General features: G+C 35.0%; 1 protein-coding gene across 4 annotated transcripts; it reads right to left on the reverse strand.

The window, feature by feature from the left end:
• Positions 1-8: 8 nt before the first annotated feature.
• LOC115628166 (probable serine/threonine-protein kinase nek3) lies at positions 9-18,078 on the reverse strand. Of its 4 annotated transcripts, none has more exons than XM_030524169.1 (6): positions 17,842-18,078; positions 7,029-8,967; positions 2,137-2,340; positions 1,569-2,069; positions 415-468; positions 9-347 (listed from the first exon to the last, which is right to left on the reverse strand). In XM_030524169.1, exons 2-6 carry the CDS (start codon positions 8,935-8,937, stop codon positions 319-321), a joined length of 2,697 nt encoding a protein of 898 aa, XP_030380029.1. In that variant the 5' UTR covers positions 8,938-8,967; positions 17,842-18,078; the 3' UTR covers positions 9-318. The 4 variants fall into 4 exon arrangements, 3 of the variants coding, with proteins under 3 accessions (XP_030380029.1, XP_030380009.1, XP_030380019.1); XR_003995772.1 differs by having other exon boundaries at positions 295-347; positions 1,438-2,069; XM_030524149.1 differs by lacking the exons at positions 9-347; positions 415-468 and having other exon boundaries at positions 554-2,069.
• Between the last annotated feature and the right edge of the window lie 467 nt (positions 18,079-18,545).

Below are 18,545 nucleotides of genomic sequence, written 5' to 3' on the forward strand. Positions count from 1 at the left end.
AAAAAATATGTTTAATTACACCTGAATGTATTTACAAAATATACACAATTTATTATTAAATTATGGTTATACCCTGCCTTTAATAAGAGTAACGTTTTCTAGTTTTTGTAAGCATGATTTGCTACTACAAAGTCTTTTCCTATTTGACAAAATTATTAATAAATTAAAATTTATTTACATTAAATTAATGTTTAACTAGCCATACAATAGTTGAAGCTGCCAGCAGCTTTAGCATGAATAAATAATAATAAAGAAATAACTAAGATGCCTTGTAATTTGTATTCTTCAAGCGTTGAAACGCTATCGTTTTGCCCGCGGTCACGACAGTATCCAGGAGTGTATAATACCTGAGAAGAGTAGGGAGGCAAAGGTGGTTAGAAAAGTGCACCACTTTCATATTTATGCAAAACTCACGATTCTCTCCCGGCGACAGCGTTATATGAATATCCTCACGACTGAGTAGGGGAGCTGAAAATATACATGTGTATATTGTTGAATAATAACTGGAGTATGCGCATCTTTTTTGAGCAAAAGGAAATGCAATGAAGTTTGGTTTTTAAGTTTTAATTGGTACTTTATTATTCAAAAGGTAAACGTTGCTTTTGCGTTAGTCAAACTAAGTATTTATAAAAACACAAAATGAGGCATGACTAACCTTACATTATGTTGTTAATAATTTAATAAGCTAAATGTTTTGTAAATGTGACAAGCAACAAATGTAGCTGTGTGTGATTTATTTTTTGTTTCAGTGTATTTCAATACTTTTTATAATTGAGCAACAGAAGTGCTGCGTTGTTATTATATTTTCAGCAGCGCTTTTAAATTACATAAATATATTTGTTTTTAGTTTATAACTAATTTATTTGCTATCACAGTCCCAAAGTTGCTAACATGCATGCTAACAATTATAAATCATAAAATAAAGCTATGCTTAAAAGATATAAATTGAACTCGCATTCTTGAGCTGGAATGGATTTAGTGGGTGGTTAGAGCCAAAAAAAAAAAAACGAAGCAAGCAATTCTGAAGTTGTGATAGACATGAAGACGATGTCAATTTCCAACAGCAGGGGATCACAAAATCACAAAAAAAAAAACAGGGTATATACTACATATTGAATTTGAATTTCCCCGCTCAGCATATTATATTTAAGGGAATTATTTGCCGTTTCCCATTATGTCGTGGAATCAAGTGGATGGAAATTCTAATTATTGGTTAAGCTGCAACATTAACTTGAACAATGTATGGCCGATTCATAATGTTATTAGCCATGCATGCTAGCCAACCTTGCACACCTAATTAACAGTGCAATCTACATTGTTAAATTTTAAACATAAACAGATCATACAAATTGCATACGATTGCACAAAATATATATGCAAAAACAATACAAAGCAATTAGGCTTATTGCAATTAACAAAATATTAAGAACACTCAACGCGTCACGTATGCAAAGCATATTGCTGCTGCAATTGTGGGGTTAGGTTAGCATCGCTCTCAAGGCCAGGAGCACCACTTGTGGTGCTATTGACGCTGCTGCCGCTTGCACTCGGCACAATTCGGATCGTACCCGGCTTGATTCTAATGTTTTCACAGGCTTCGCACATGTTCAGTTGCGGATGATTGCGGAATGTACACATGTTGCAGGCCCACATGTCGAGTGGTTCCTCGCCCTCATCAACATCCGATTCGGACAAATATTCTTCATCATCGTTGGGGGTATAAACTGAAGGTGCTGCTTCTTGCTCGCGCTGCTCCTGTAGTGACTGATAGTACTGTTCGTAGGTGGGCGGAGGCTGCTCGTGTTGCTGCTGGTGAGGCGTAATGCACGCTGATGCTGGTGCACTGCTGTGATTCTGCACAAAGTCGAACTGGGACGGTTGCCGCTGCTGATTTCCCGACGACGCCCCTGGTGTTGGGAGCGAATTCAAGGATGGGGGATATGGCGGTGCACGTTGCCTCCGGAATGGCTGTGGCGGATTTTGTTGTGGCATGCCACCTATCGCTGGAGGTGCTGAGTTTTGACGATTCATGGAATTTGTCGCTTCACCAGAGCCATTTATATTAGTATCTAATCGAAAAAAGGTATACGGGTTATAATAGTATGAGGATCACATAATCTTTAAGTAATCACTTACCATTTATTAAATTTAGGAGGTACTGACAATCATCCTTCAATTTCTTGATATCTTTATCCAGTCTTTCAGATGCGCCCACAGGCACCGGCTCAGTAAGTATGTTGATTTCCTGTTCCAATTCGGAAAGTCTCTTTTTATTATCACGCAAAGCATTTGCCAGCTTATCGCGTCGCTTTTTCTGACGCTCTATAGTGGCCCTGTGTGCTGGAAATAATAGAAACAGATAATGATTAGATTGTTTTTAATTTTTATCAAATTGATTAGCAATTCAGCTTAGTTTGCTGTGGCTCCCTCCTAGCAACAATTTGTTTGCACGCGCAAATACACACATTTACTTTACTGTTTTGCTTTCGTTAATTACACTTTTCGTGTATTTGTATTTTTCTGCGTATTTCGGGCTATTTTTACCTCACATTTTTTTTACTGTGTTTGTTTCTAAAAATAATTGCGCTAAAGCTTCATAAACAAATTTAAATATAGTTCAAATGCGCAAACACAAAATCAATCTAATAATAATTTATGAAAATCTAAAGGGGGGAAAATGAAAAACCTATGCATTGGCTTGCATGATTTGAAATGAATTGGATTTGGCACAATTCGTTGCATTATTCTTTTTCCATTTTTGCATATGTGAGAATTATTTTTAGACTTTTGATAGATTTCTAACGGAAATAGCGAAGGAAATGGGTCAAGTTTTGGCACTCAAATGGCGGCAAGGAGGAAATGTTTAGTAAAAATTGGGACCAGACGTCACGGCATGGCAAACATTTTAATTGATAAATTAATTCATAAACGTGGCAAGTGTGCACAGAATTCCAAAGTTGAACGTTGGAAGATGAATACAAAAACAACATTTAGAATATTGTTTCAGCTCTGAATGAAGACACATGTAAGCCAAATTAATTATATATTTTTGCTTTATAAATAAAAAAATGTTCTGATTTCGTTTTGTATAAGTCTGAAAAAGTCTGAACAGCTAATATACTTGTATATAAAATTAAAAAAAGAAAAACTGGTACAAACTCTTTATAAAATTATAGTAAGCAATAAATTTTCCATTAAAAAATAGCATAGGCTTTCGAAATTAATTGACATTTTTGATTTCAATATTCCAATTGTTATCAAAAGAATAATACAATTTAGCTTAAATTTACATAACCATATTTAAAGGTTTGACTATTCATTGTTGTTGAAAATTACCTTAAAAGCAACCAAAGGATATTTGAACAAGAAAAGAATGCTAAAGTCGAGCAAGCTCAACTCTTAAATACCCTGTACCTCCCACCAAAAAGGGAAAAATTAAAAAAAATTGTTTTTAAATAATTAAAAAAAAGTATATTTATTAAATTAAAGACATGTTCATGTACAGTTTCAACAGCATACATTTACATCAGAATCGTGTCTCTGCGTGCTTATATGCGTGTATGTATGCAGCATAAAGTTGAACCCAAGCAGCAACAACAACAACAGCTGCAGCGATTTTATTTATGTCTATAACTTTCTTCAGAATTGACTTATTGATGAAACTTGGCAGACAGACACATAATAACTAACGGGATGTAGCTACTTAATTTAAGTTCGAGTTAAATTCCAAGACCTACGGGAGTTATGGAAAAAACACGAATTGCGGGGGAGTGGGGGGTTGTATCAGAATAAAAAATAAAACTTGGCCTGCTTATGGCTTATGGGAATCTGGATACCGAGTTTGGTTACTCTAGCTCTTGCACCTTCTGAGATCCTTGCGCTCATACAGACGGACGGACGGACGGACGGATATGACTATATCGACTCGGCCTGTCACCCTGATCAAGAATATATATACTTTGTGGAGTCTGCCACGCCTCCTTCTATGTGTTACATACATTCGCACAAAACTAGTATAGCCTTTCACCCTTTGGGTACAGGCTATAAAAATGTCAGGTTTAGTTATTTTAAGAAAAACGAGATAGTTCCGAAAAAGATCCTAAAGTGAAAGGAAAAGTTTTTTGGTTATGCATTTAGTATCAGCCGACTTTAAGAAAGTATCAGCTAGTTGTTATTCATGCGCATTTCCTTTAAAAATAGTGTTTAATGCCCTTTATAATTTCGGTTTTTTCACGCAGCAGATTTCATTAAAATATCTCACAAATTAAGATATTGGATTAAAATTTTGGTCCCACTTGATACAAAAAAGTGAAAAAATAAAATTCCTAAGATATTAAGTTGTTGTGGTGTTTATTTTTATACTTCTATGACGTATGTATGTTTGCATATACTATACAATTAGAACGAGTCGCATGATTGAATGTCAAATGCTAAAAACTCTCACTTGGCAATACGTTTGCTTTTATATCCTCCATTAATCAGTTAAGTATACGATACGTGGGCTTGACATTTTCGATTTTTCACTTAATGGATATTCCATTTGTTGGAATTATTTTTTCAAAGAAATCAAATAGAAACTTGTGTCGCCGTTTTCATTGCCCTGAACTTGAACGACGAGCGGTATGCGCGATAACAACAAAATCAAATGGAAAACGTAACGGAGAGACAGACAAAGAGAGGGAGAGCGAGCATGTTGGCGAAAGTGTTGCTTGTATATGTAAATAAAATAACGTATACGTGCCAAATGTTCTCGGCCCGTACAAACACATACATATGTGTGTATAAGAGAAACACGTCGAAATGAGAACGAGTATGTGGAAAGGCAAGGAAGAAGCAATAAATGTGCGAGTCTGTATATAAAGCAGAGTGTGGGCGCCTGCATATGTACTTACATTTGTTGCTATGTATGTATGTAAACATGTCTCTATCTACGTATTGATATGGGGCCACATAAATAAACGAAATGCAAAACAAATCGGAAACCAACGGCAGAGCCTCTTGAATACCCTTCCGCCAATTCATACTTATACTGAACGGAAACCAATAATTTCAGGAATTGGCAATAAAATTAAAAATTAATTGAAGCGCATTACCGACTTTGATATATAATTTGATCAGTTTTGGCTCATAATATTATTTAAAAAATTGTATATTCTGTCTGTCTGGATGGACGCCTGCGTTTCGGAGACGACTGAGGAAACTTGGTATGTAGACTCTCCTAGTTCCTAAGCAAAATGAGTTTATTTCATTCCTCCATACAGCATTTTGTCAATACTGTCTACAAATCCTAAGCTCAAAATTTAAGTGAAGCCAATAGTAGTAGATCGACAAATTAAAAAATATATAAATTACTGATCATAAAAGCGGTTTGTGGCTAAATTAAATTACGTTTCCAATACTCAATTGCTTGCAATTCACTGATCAGAAGTAAATTGATAAAGAAACACAAAATACGTAGATACATTTCAGTAGTTTGGAAAAGAAATTATTGTTTGGTATCACATTTTAAATCTAAACCATAACAGAAAGAGATAGACATTTGTGAAAAAATTAATTTGTTTCGTCAGTCTGATAAATTGAACAATGGTTTTCCATGCGACAAACTCATTCAGGAGATATGTATGCATATAGTATATTACTATTTGAAAAAAAAAAAACCCCAAAACGCAGATAGGAACCCAATCATTGTAGTGGGGACAATTGTGTATTACGTCCTTACATCGTTATGGACAGAAGGTAGATGAATCAGTTGGTCAATCATCGATCCTAGCTACAGATTAAATAAACCATGTAACCAGTCGCTATCTTTTAACCACTCGGGCCACTCAAAATTCAGAAGAAAATATACTTGTATATGCTTTCGTCATATTTATTGATTTCGTTTGGTACTAGGTAAAAGCTACAGCAGGTGGAAGGCGTCCATTGTTGAGATTATATATTTCACAATAACTATTTTAAGAATCACACGTTTTGCTTAGAAGCTTTTTGCCCTTATTTAACTTTCGGGCATAATTTAATTTGTTATCAGCTGTAAACAATATTGGCTGATAACGACTATTGTCATATACGATAGCAAAACAAAAAAATATCAACATTTTCGTTTGTAAACACATTTGTGTTAACGAAATGCCAGACAAGCGCTTCGAATATAGACGATGCCCAGAAAACGCACTAACTACGACGTAGTTGAAGAGGCGACAAACCAAAGCATGTGAGGCGATAAGAAATGGAAAAAATACCCGAAACACGTCCATATGTACTATCAGCTGTGGCGAAGGAGTATTAGGCTCATAAAACTTAAAAGTAATATTAAGCTTCAATGCTATAATTAAGCAAATAGTTATATATGTACATATGGGTACACAAAACATTGTAATTAATTGACAGGAGCTGAAGATAGTACGGCCTACAATAATTTCAAAGACATAAATAATTTGTTCAATTATGACTTTTCTTTTCAGAAATACGCGTATTGTTTCAAACGGTTAAAATATATTGGTATGGGTGATTTTTGATAGTTGTCAAACCCCTTCGCGGCGCATTAACCAAGAGTTCAATACTTTACGTAGCATTACGGTTTCCAAAATTATCCAAAAATAACTTCAAAATTTAATTGCCACAACAATTTTAGGTATATTATGAAGGATTACGATTTTCTTTATAAAAACTAAATTAAGAAATTATTTCATTATCTGTTTCTGTGAGGGTGGTAGATGCTTTAACAGTTACTGCTAACCAGAGATGTTTAAAAACTTCTTCTCGTCATCGTCTGATCATGTACCTATAATGTACCTATAACCTGGGTGTATGCTATTCTTCCTAATATAAAGTTTAGAGTATACAAATACTATAGAAATGCGATAAGAAAAATGTATACTCCAATCGAAACTAGGTGAAACTAGCTGTAACCAGATTCTTAATTTGAAATGTTTTAATAATGGGCTTTAGACAAGAATTCAGTTCTCTTTTCGAATATTTGTGTTGCACAAATTATATATACAAGTATATACTCATTATAAATATTTTACCTTCCAAATCACGTTCTTCATCGTCCGTGTACAGCGGCCGGTGCGGCACACTGGGACTGTTTTCAGCACTGTTGTTGTTATGCAAATGATTGCTATTGTAATTGGAGGCGACAATGTGGTTTTGTGCCTGTGTAGGATATGGAAAAATTTCCGGCATTGGTTGGACCGTTGGCTGTTGGTATGGTTGATGGACGAAGTGGTTGTAGGGGGCGAGGCACAATGGACGCCCGGCTGCGCTGCACGGCGATGCTATGTCTGGCGGCGTCGGCGACGTTGGTCCATCTGTGCTGAGGTTACAAAACTCGTGCTGTGCCGGCGGCTGGGCACGCACGCAACCCGCACTAAAGACACTGCCCGCGTCGGTGACGGTCAGCTGAAAGTTCTTTTGGGTACCGCGCCGCGCATCAAATGAACTGCTCGTATAGGTAATTCCGCTGCCTGTACCGCTAGGAGCTGGACCGGCCGTAATGTCTATGGTGGATTGAGCGGCACCGGTTGTCGGGTGCGGCTGGCGTAGTGTGAGATTTAGCGAGGTGAAACTTTTGCGAGCACTCGGTGTGCCGGTGACGGGCGACGAAGCACACGACGAGGAAGAGAGTGTGGGCGATAAAGCGGTACTAAGAAAATCGCGCGCGTACGGCAGATCCGGCTGTAGCGTGATAACTGAGCGATGGCGTATAGGCGATGGCTGTTGTACTGTCGAAGCCGCATTCGCTGTCGACGCAGCTTTCGCTGCCAGTGCTGCTGCCGACGTAGGTGACGATAAGGAAACATTGAGCGATATTTCCGATTCGCTGGAGCTCATCGGGCTGGTGAGGCAGGAGGAATCGTTCGAGCAATTGTTTTGCGGCGTATTTGCGAGTATGCTGCCATGACCATGTGGCTTGGGTGGCAGGGGCGGCAGCGGCGCTTTGCGCAGTGGTCGATGTTGTTGTAGCTGTTGTTGTTGTTGCTGCTGCTGACGCTGTTGCAACTTTTGCTGCAATTGCGCATTCACTTGCCGCTGCTGCTGTCCAATGCTCAGGTTGAGCGTTGTGGGTCGAGCCCGCGCTGTTGGCGTCACACCACCGCTGGGCATATCAGCGGCAGCAACAACTGCACCACTAGCATTAAGACTACCACAAATACCGTTTAAATTACTTGTTGCTTGGGTGTTTGCAGTGCCCGGATTACAATTTGCACGCGGTAATTCAATTTTGTGATTAGACGATAACACTTGACTTCGAACATCTTTTGTTGTTTGCTGTGGATGTTGTTGTTGTTGTTGCTGCTTTGTTCCACTATCAGAATTTGGCAACAGACCCCCTGGCACATTCGCCGGTCGCTTTGACGATAAGGAGGGGGGAGGAGGTTGTAAAGGTGCCGCACGTGACGGTTTTAAGGGCGTTGGCGGTTTCAATTGACGCTGAGCTGCCGCTGTTGCTGCCACTTGTTGTTGCTGTTGCTGCTCTTGCTGCTGTTGTTGCAACACTTTAGATGGATACGTTTGCACTGGTATCGGATGTAGAGCCAATTCCTTCTTTAACATTTGTATGCAATTCTCACGATGATGGCAATTCTCAATCACACATTGCGTCACTATTGAATCAGGTATTGTGGGGAATTCTTGCTTCATCTCATGAAACAAATGCATAATACTTATGTTGGTGCAATTGCAGTTCTGCTTTGCGGCCTTGGATGTTGTCACTGACTCCAGCTCCAATTCCGATTCAAGTGCATTACTGCACTCACTCTTGTCGTTTGTGTTGCTGCTGCTCTTATCGATCGGTTGATCACTATACCCTTTTTTATGTTTATTGAACGCTTCAGCTTTGTTGTTATTGTTTGAATTATTATTATAATTATTATTTGTGGTTACGTTGCCATTTAATTTGTGATTATCTGGCGGCATGGGTGGTTTAGCCGCCATTTTAGGCCATCATTTATAAGAATAGCAGACCTGCAAATAAATATTAAAAAAGAAAGTATTTAGTATTACAGTTTTCAATTTAAAATGTTTTTATTTATCTAAGTTAAATGCATAGAAAAAAGAGGACAGGCAAAAACGTTAACTAATTGAATTAGAGCAAAAGAATCGAATAACTCTTTTCCCCTTATATTGATTTTCTATTTTCAAATCGGTGTGTGATGAAATAAAATGTTAGCTCACCTAATGCAATATTATTTCATTTCCACATTTAGCAGAGCGACTAACGCAGTAAATTAAAATTTTCAAAATTAAATAAAATAAATATATAATTGAAAGAAATGTGTATATGGAAAGCGGCCAACATGAAAAAGTAACTCAGGAAAATCGTATGAAAAATCACACGAAAACAATAAATGCAAAGTAATTTGGATAAGCGCCGAAACAATAAACGAATGACAGTGGAAATTTAAAAATATTTATGACACAAGTTCTCATCAAATAAGTTCTTCTGCGGTCGCGTAAACATTTTCTAGAGATATCTACAGATCAGCACCACATATTGTATTGCCTGCTCTTTAGCATTGAACGCTGTCAAGGATTATATGGTGGCATAATCGAACAACAAGGTGAAGGATTTTATCTATTTCTTTGCGTTTATTTTCAAACCTTCGAGATAGACCAACATAATTCAATGGAATATATGCACATATATTCATGGACATTCCCCGATTTTTGTGTGCAGAACTACCTATCCTCTCTATAGTTTAAGGATATTTACACAGAATAAAGGAATGGATTGCATTGCCTACAGAAACATTTGAGCCTACATGCATATTCACCTGAAAGTGTAAAAAAAGAACCGTAAATCTTATCTATATGAACAAATAAAAAGCAGACTACAATTTTGTTTGTTGGTTTATAATGATATCGTAACCAAATTTGTTTTCTGTGAGGTTTTTAAAAATTCACTATATTTGAAAGCTATAATGATTGGTGGAAAAAATTAGAGTTTATTATTTTTCATTCGATTGAGCTGAGACTCCATTTGAATATTATACATGGGAAATACTTGTAATTGGGGCCGTGCTTTGACATCAGTAGTAAGACCCTGCGTATATATATACATACATATGTAAATCTATAGTATTAAGTAGTGATGTATAATGAATATCAATATTTTACATCAGAAGTCTGATTATTTTTACAAAAGTCTCATAATGAAGTGCTATACTATAATGAATATAATAATACATTTTAATAAGTTTGTTTAACACATAATTTGATTACTTTTCTTATATATAAATATGGCAATTAATAATGCTGATATTTTTAGAATAAATTTGGCACCAATAAAAGTCTGAACTATTTTTATACCGGAAAAGTTTCACTAATTGTTAGGTGACCTAAACATTTCTCGATGGTACAATATTTACAGTTCATAAATATACTACATATGTATATATATAAAAAAAGTTAATTGAATTTAGCATTGCATTTATTATATTGTATTTTTTGGTGTTTTTCTTGACATGTTTGCGTTTTATTTTCCCGAAAGACTAGACTGGTGTAAAGAGTATATATAAAATCAATTTACTATACATCACTAGTTTTAACCGGTTTCATATATTTGTAATTCGGGTACTTACATTTTGATAAGTTTTAAAGAAACCGATTTGTATGCACTTAAAGGAAGTCAAGAATTTTTAATTCAATAATTAACTTTATCGTGTCACAAGTATTTATTGGTCTCAGTAAACGCGACTTTTATTGAAGCTCCCGAAACTACTATAACTTTTTCTTGAGCAATTTGTTTTTGTTAAAAAAAAGAAGTGAAACATTGAATTTTTAAAATTCGTTGTTATTATATTATAGTTTATACACAATTAGTTACATTCCGTTTTTTTAATAACTAATTTGATTTTAAATTGATTTTGCGTTCAATTTAAAAGAGTTGTGTATTGATTAAGCAAAACAAATACATATACCGCCACGCACTAAATGTTATATTGACAGAACAGATTTCTGTAGCTCGCTGGCAACCACTCGAGACGTCTACACGCTTTTAATGCTAACGAAAAACTGAAGAAATTTTCGAAAACGTTCAAAAATGATTTTTTTTTTTTGGCTTGTTAAGACGAAAATGAGCAACAAACCCAAAAGAAATTGTATATGTTTGTATGCATGCTCTCTCGCTTAGAGACATACATACGTACATACTTGTACGTAGGCATGTCTGAGAGAGCGCTTGCAATGTTGACTTCGCATAACATCTGATATGCACATTCGCATTTACTTGTATACAAAATAGTGTACACTATTGCATTAAGTCGTATGCGTAATACGCGCCAAAAACAGTAATAAATATTGGCGTTATTGTGGTTTTGGGGAACTTTTCAGCAACCACAAAACAGCTTAGCATGCATTACGCATACGCAGTGTATACGCTGCGGTTCAAAGAGTTGATCTGAGCTGAGCTGAGCTGTTGATTTCTTTGCCCAACGCCTGCTGTCGTCTACTGAGGCAACGATAGGCCACAAGCAAAGCAAATCAATTAAATCATTAATTATTTTTGCACACAAACACACACAGAGGCACACACACACACACTAAGGTACAAAAAGTCAGACAGAGAGTTGATTTTGAGTTTTGCTTATAAGAGAGAATTTATGCCATGAATATGTTTGCCAAAAAAACACAAGTGTGTGCGAAGAGGCAATGAAATTATTTGCATTTGTCTGTGGATGAGTGAATTTTTCGTTGGTGTGTGTGTGTGTGTTTGTTTGTGTATGCGCTCGCGCTTTCTGCTTCCAAATAACATTTTTCATATAAACGTCTTAAAAATAAACTTTCGTGTGGGTGTTACACAAAAGCACAGAAAATTGAATGAAATATTTAAAAACAAAAACATCAAAATCTACAACAACAGCATCGAAATTCGTGAGCAAAGGAAATTATAATGGAATTAAAAATTGATATGTGCGGGCATTAAGACGAGCAGAATAAATTAATGACATTTTAGAGGTGGAAAAGTTCAATTATAATTTAATTAATTAATTGTATATGTATATATGTTTGATCTACAGTATTAAAAAATCGTTTGCATATATGCAATTATTGATTAAACATTAAACATAAATATTGAATAAATTAATGACATTTTGGAGGTGGAAAAGTTCAGTTATAATTTAATTAATTAATTTATGCATACATATATATATGTATATATGTTTGATCTACAGTATTAAAAAATCGTTTGCATATATGCAATTATTGATTAAACGTACTTGGAAGTTTGTAATGCAATTAATATACAATTAAGAATAGAAATAAATAAAATAAGTCAATATATGCTAATTTATATTATATTATTTCTTATTATTAAGGCATGACCATTTGTGCCTTGAACTAATATTCGCTATTAAAATGCTGGTAGGTTTTCAAAATTTTACTAATCACCTGACACCACCTGTCGTCGCTGACGGATTAAATCTGCTATAAAGAATTAAAATATAACAAAATGTACCTTTATATATATATATATTTAATGACAATATCAATAAAAACAAATAATAAAAATGTGGTACACTAAAAATACATACATATTCATAAAAAAAACGACATACATATTGAAGAAAAGCATTAATAATAAAGTACGGCATTAAATTCGTGATGGCACATTTAACATGGCGCCATAAAAATGGCAAGTCATAAATATTATTAATTTTTTATTTTTTGGGGTGTTTGTTAAAGGAGGGAATACATACAAGGTTTACATATTCTAGCAATGTTTGAGTCTATAAAAATATATAGGCTATATATATATATATAAATAAATGTTTATCTTTAGAAAGTATACATGTTCTACATATATAAAAATATATTTGGAATCAAGTATTCTGATAGATAGGTAGATATTGAATGAGGAAAATAGTTATCTTCGGCTTCGAATTTACAATGTTCCTCTTTAGGTCAATATCCGTTTTGTTAACTGATTTGTTGCCAGGTTACCGCTACTGAAAAACTTGGCCAACGGGTTGTCGCAGTTGAGGGCCTTTTTTTGTCACCATGAATATTTTGTAATTAAAAAATCTGTTAATCATTTGATGCCAGACCCGGGCTATACAATGTATTAGCTCCTCCCAACCACGATCTTGCGAGGGAGCTCCCTTTCCATCAATCAATATGTGTGGTCTAGCATTTTCATGCAGCAAAACAATGCCTTTTCTATTCACTCATTCTGGTCGTTTATTGGCAATCTTTAAACGGTGTGTGTGGCAGCTCATAGTAGCTCAGTCAAACTAAATCCACAGCAAACTCATTCTAGCTGTTAGTTCTGGTTTCAATCATTTTCACGATCTTATAGCAATTTTCAACTACGTTTCTACCTATCTCTCACGTCAAGTCTCATAACAAATTAATCGACCTATCAAGAAGCGACAAATGACTTTTTAGAATCCCCCACTTCCAGTAAGCGCAATAACAAATTAGTTTGACCAATACTTAACGAATTCTAATATCTACAATTTTTGTAAGAAATTTCTTTCCTATAAAAAGAAAAGTAATAAATTTACAAAAAAAAAAAATATATATATATATATATTTTGTAAAGCTCCTATTTTAATTATTTTAGAATTTTCTTGAATTAATTTAAAGAACTTCAAAATGAATAACTTTTGAAATTTCTCCAACAATTTAAAATATTTTTAAAAGTGTTTATACAAAAATATTGTAATTGGCACTGCATTGTAGACAACCATTGAGATTAAGGTTAAAAGCCCGAAATGAAATTAAAATTTACATAAAAAATGTAACTAATACGAAAAGCGATTCGTTCCATAAAATTCCATCTTAGCGGTGCAGATTTATGAACGGGACAGACGCGAAGCGAAGCCAAAAACAAATGTCTTCAAAACACGTAAATTGCGATCTGATATTTGAAAATATAAATTTAAAGATGTTGAGAGGAATTTCGCTAGTGTGCGGGTAAGGGAGACCTGGTAATGAAAATTCGTATTTGTGTGCGTTTTGTTTGCCCATTTTGTGGAGGGTGGAATAAGGCAGATTTCATATGGGCTGCCAGAAAATGCACAGGCAGATGACCAACAAAAACAACAACATCATCAGCAGCAGCAGTAGCAATAAAAACATCGAACGACTAACCGACAGATCGACCGACTGCAGACGTAAACGACCTTCACAATTAGCGAGAGATACATATGGATGTATATACGAGTACATACATATCTACATATGTAGATGCATATATGTGTGTAGTTTTATTTGCAAAAGGAAATTTGCGTCAAAAATGCTTCTATATGAAATTGAAAAGAGCTCGTGCAGACCCGCAATAATATGATTAGAAAATACTTAGCAAGACATACAGGTTTATGTTTTATGAAGGTATATAAACATCTGTCTGTAGCAGCAATTTTGCGCAGGTAACTGATTGCTTTTCTCTTTTTTGACAACAAAAAATATAAATTTTCCTAAATGAAAAAAACTTGCGTTGTGTGCCAGAAATTTACAAAGTAATTAAATTTATGGCAAGACGTACGCCTCTCGAATGTTGATGTTATTATGGCGGCATGCAATTTCTTTCTATTCCATTCATTAATGCTTTGTAAAACAAATGGGCGTGTGCATCCATTCTTTTTGTTTTTGGGAAAACTCAGAGTTAACCATGTATATACTTTTCCCAGAAAGGGAGCTCTTACCTGGAACTTTTGACTCTCAACGCGTTAATAAGTGCAATTTCGGTATTTAGTAGCCATGATGACTTAAAGTAATTATAGAGGTTAAGCTTGTTCTGTTTACATGTACATGTTTTAAAATAATGTTTTAACATTAACTTAAGCGAAATAAACAACTTAGAAATGGGTAAGTTCTGGGTCGAAAGAATTAATATAAAAATATACAATTTTGAATTTAGGAGATTTGTTCTTTATGAATTTTTACTACCATCGGGTATTTCATTCTTTTGAAGCCTATTTTAGGTACATATCAATGCACCGACCGGAAATCTCGCTGTCTAGCACGTCAAAAAATATATAAATAAAGAAAAAAAATTTGTACACAAAAATAAATTGCAAACGGGCAGCCCCACAGCGCCACTCTTATTGTCCACGCAAACTAACAACAAACAGATCAATTTTGAAACAAAATATACATACATATAGTATGTATGTATACACACGCATATGAGTACACAACATACTTACATTGTTAATATACATAACAACATGGAAAACAACTTTCTTTGTGAGACGACCCGTATATAAAAAAAAAACGTACGTAAGTATGCACGAATATTATGTATAAAAGTCTATATAAAAAGTACCGAATTTCTTCAAAAACAAAGTATGAAAATATAAATCAAATGAACGCGAGCGGACCACAAAAAAAAAACAAGAAAAAAGAAAATAGAGTTAAAAACATGAACATGAAATGGAAACAAGAAAAGAAAATGGGACGAAAATATTTAATTTTATTTTGTGCGGTTCTCGCCAATAATTTGAAGAGGCGTTTTGCGGAATTCGCTGCAGACGTCAGTCAAGGCCTGACGTCATTAGAAAATTGGAAATTGGAAGAAACGCCGTTTTGCTGTGCATGTATGTGTACTATGTATATATGTGTGTGTGAATGTGTCTGTCTGTCTTACTTGCGCAGTGCGAAAATAAAAAGATAATACTATATGCGGCTTATTTATTTATGCATGCTGAATTTTTAAAAATATTTTTTACGCCTTTTTTTCTTCGTTGATCCAATGTGCAAATAATCAAAACGGAGTCAAAGACTGGTGCTATATTTAGGTGCTGTCCAATTGGGCGTGAAATGTGACATCTGGGCGGTATGCTCGTCTGCTTATCGCCAACCTGGAAAAGCGCACTTTGAACTAAAGCCACAAAATGATGGGAGAACGCAACGTAATCAAGAAATATTTAAGGCAGGTTTGCCCGCTGATAAGGACACACAAATGCTAAGTAGATATAAGTATGTAACATTAACCTCGAAAAAGCGTCCGATTAATTTGAAATATTTTGATGAAATTTTTCTTACTGAATAAAGAGTGTACATTTAAAATATTATATACATATATTGCTTAATAACCAGCGTACAATCGTTAAAGTTACACATATCAAATGAGAAATGTCTAAGCATCTACTAAATATTAAAGTTGAGCTCGAATTTATTCAAAAACCCACAACGCAGTGGAACTAAATATGTAACGATCGATGTTTTGTTTACATATCGCTTGTCTCAGTGATTAAAATGCTAAACTGGTTTCTAAATATTCCTTAAGGTTGAACTGAACTTTGTTTATGTCCGCTAAATACTCAGCTGATTTTGTATTGCTTTCATAAAGATCCATATCATCAATTTTGCTTGATATTGCCAAAACAACTATGTAGTATGTATGTACATATGGATATTTACCCTACTTTAAATATACAAATCCATATACATATGTATGTACATACATACGTACATATGTACATAAGTTGGCTATGTATATTGAAAAAGCACTGCATACATACAAAGTTATCTCAGTTGCTCAAGTTTTACAAGCATGTGAATAAATAATAAACTTGCTTATGCCGGGAAAATCCCGCAATGCAGCAACAACAAAATATAAACAAAGACGCAAAATGTGGAATAAAATACCTACAAATTTACATTTGTACACATTTTTACAGATGCACGTACATAGTATGTGTGTATGTACGAGTATGTACATAACAAAAGTGTTTCGTTATGGCAGACAACAATAACAAAAACTAACGCACTTGCACAAGTGCAAATACATTTGGGGCAGAACTAAGGCGATCGTACAACAAAGGCAGCCATTGATAAGCAAGTGGCTTGCTAAAAAAGGTACACATACATATGTATGTGTGTATGTCCGTATACATACATATGTCTGTGTAGTATCAATATTTGCACTTTAGATTACATACATATATGTATGTATCTATATGTACATACATATGTACACAAAAACATAGATGTATAATAATATGTGCTTGCACATATTTACATATTTTCGCAAGAATTAAGGCCAGGCCAGTTGGAGTTGCTTCTTATCACAATGGCGGGACGGAATTAATCGTGCGTAAGTATATACATATGTACATATACATACACGTATATTAACGTCTGCATGTACATATGTATGTATGTACGTACATACCATGCACATTTATTGACGCCCCAGTGGGCAGACGTGCGAAAGGGACACGTAGACCCAACGACTGTTCGTATTAACGGCAAGTGACAGCAACAAAACACAACAACCACACATAGAAAAGATAAAAACCAGCTATACAGAGAGCTTCAGTGTGTGGGAGCGAGCGAGAGAGCGTATAAAAACAGGTGACATTGGTAGCAGTGCTACGCAACTGTAGATAAAAGCAAAATTAAAATAAAATGTCAAATATTTCGTTGGTTAAAAACTACGTCAAGTGGCCGTTGTCGTCGTGGACGCATGTGGAAATGCATGATAAATATGAGAGCAAAAGGTAGCATGGGCAAAATACACAGCCACCCCCACAACTAACACAAGCACAAACAACCAACAATATCGGCCCGTCTGACTCTGATTGTACGATGAAGGCTTTGGGAAGGTGGCGGACGCAATTTGCTGCATATGTAAAGGTGTTTTGCACAGAATGCCTACCAAAATCAAATTTGATGGCACATAAATACAGAAGTATTGTACATGCAGGCGCATATATGCAAGTATGTAGGTATGAAAAAACATAGTCTTACAATTGTGTGTGTAAGTGAATTGTTTTTGCCATTTTCTGGTTATTCTGTTATCTGTTGGGTTTGGACGGGCACAAATTGGGCAATTAAGTACTTTGCGCACCTTTGTAAGCCTAGTATCCTGGTTTCACTTTTACTTACCAAATATATAAATTTTTTATTGGGCCCAATAGCTACGTATTGAGATGTTATTTTATTTTCACTTTTTAGTTAGGCCTTTATTTTAATTGGCTGGGAATACCTGGCAGACAACTATTATACACAAACACAACACACACGATCCGCGTTTTAATATGGCCGAACACGGTTTTCGCTAAGCTTTCACAAATTGAATTAAATTTCGTGCATTATCTTTTTTCGTCTTTAACGCTATTATTTACGCGATCCGTCAGCGAACGAACTAAAGTACTGCGTTGCCACCAACGTTTTGTAAAGCACAAAACAGCTGTGGGGCTGCCAGCTTATTAAAACTATAGCAATGACAATCAAAAGCTCACTGGTACAAAACACAACGGCCCTCAATCAGCTGGAAATGAGCACGCGTGACAAAATTTGACTGCACGTTCACGGAAACGTTCACGAAACTTGTACATATACGATTTTCCCTGTTTTTAACAAAAATAATTTATATTTAGGTACTTCTGGTTACTTTCATTTTAAGTTATTATTTTTCGTAGATGTTGAAATCTATTTTTGACCGAATAATTTGGGTTTTAATATATTATAAAATGATTGCAGTTACACTTGCAAAACTTTACTGCAGTTTTTTTTTTTTTTTATCAAAATAAGTTAAGCTTTATATATATCAATATGGATTTGATTTACATGTATGTATGTACATCGTG

Source organism: Scaptodrosophila lebanonensis, unplaced genomic scaffold (genome assembly GCF_003285725.1).
Source record: "Scaptodrosophila lebanonensis strain 11010-0011.00,11010-0021.00 unplaced genomic scaffold, SlebRS2 tig00000001-arrow-pilon, whole genome shotgun sequence".
In the NCBI taxonomy this organism is placed as follows: Eukaryota; Metazoa; Arthropoda; class Insecta; order Diptera; family Drosophilidae; genus Scaptodrosophila; species Scaptodrosophila lebanonensis.

Coding starts and splice junctions, on each gene's coding strand:
- LOC115628166 (XM_030524149.1), bottom strand. CDS start 8,937: ATGGCGGCTAAACCACCCATGCCGCCAGATAATCACAAATTAAATGGC. Junction 2,341..7,028: donor TGAAGAACGTGATTTGGAAG/GTAAAATATTTA, acceptor TATTATTTCCAG/CACACAGGGCCACTATAGAG. Junction 2,070..2,136: donor CCTCCTAAATTTAATAAATG/GTAAGTGATTAC, acceptor TTTTTCGATTAG/ATACTAATATAAATGGCTCT.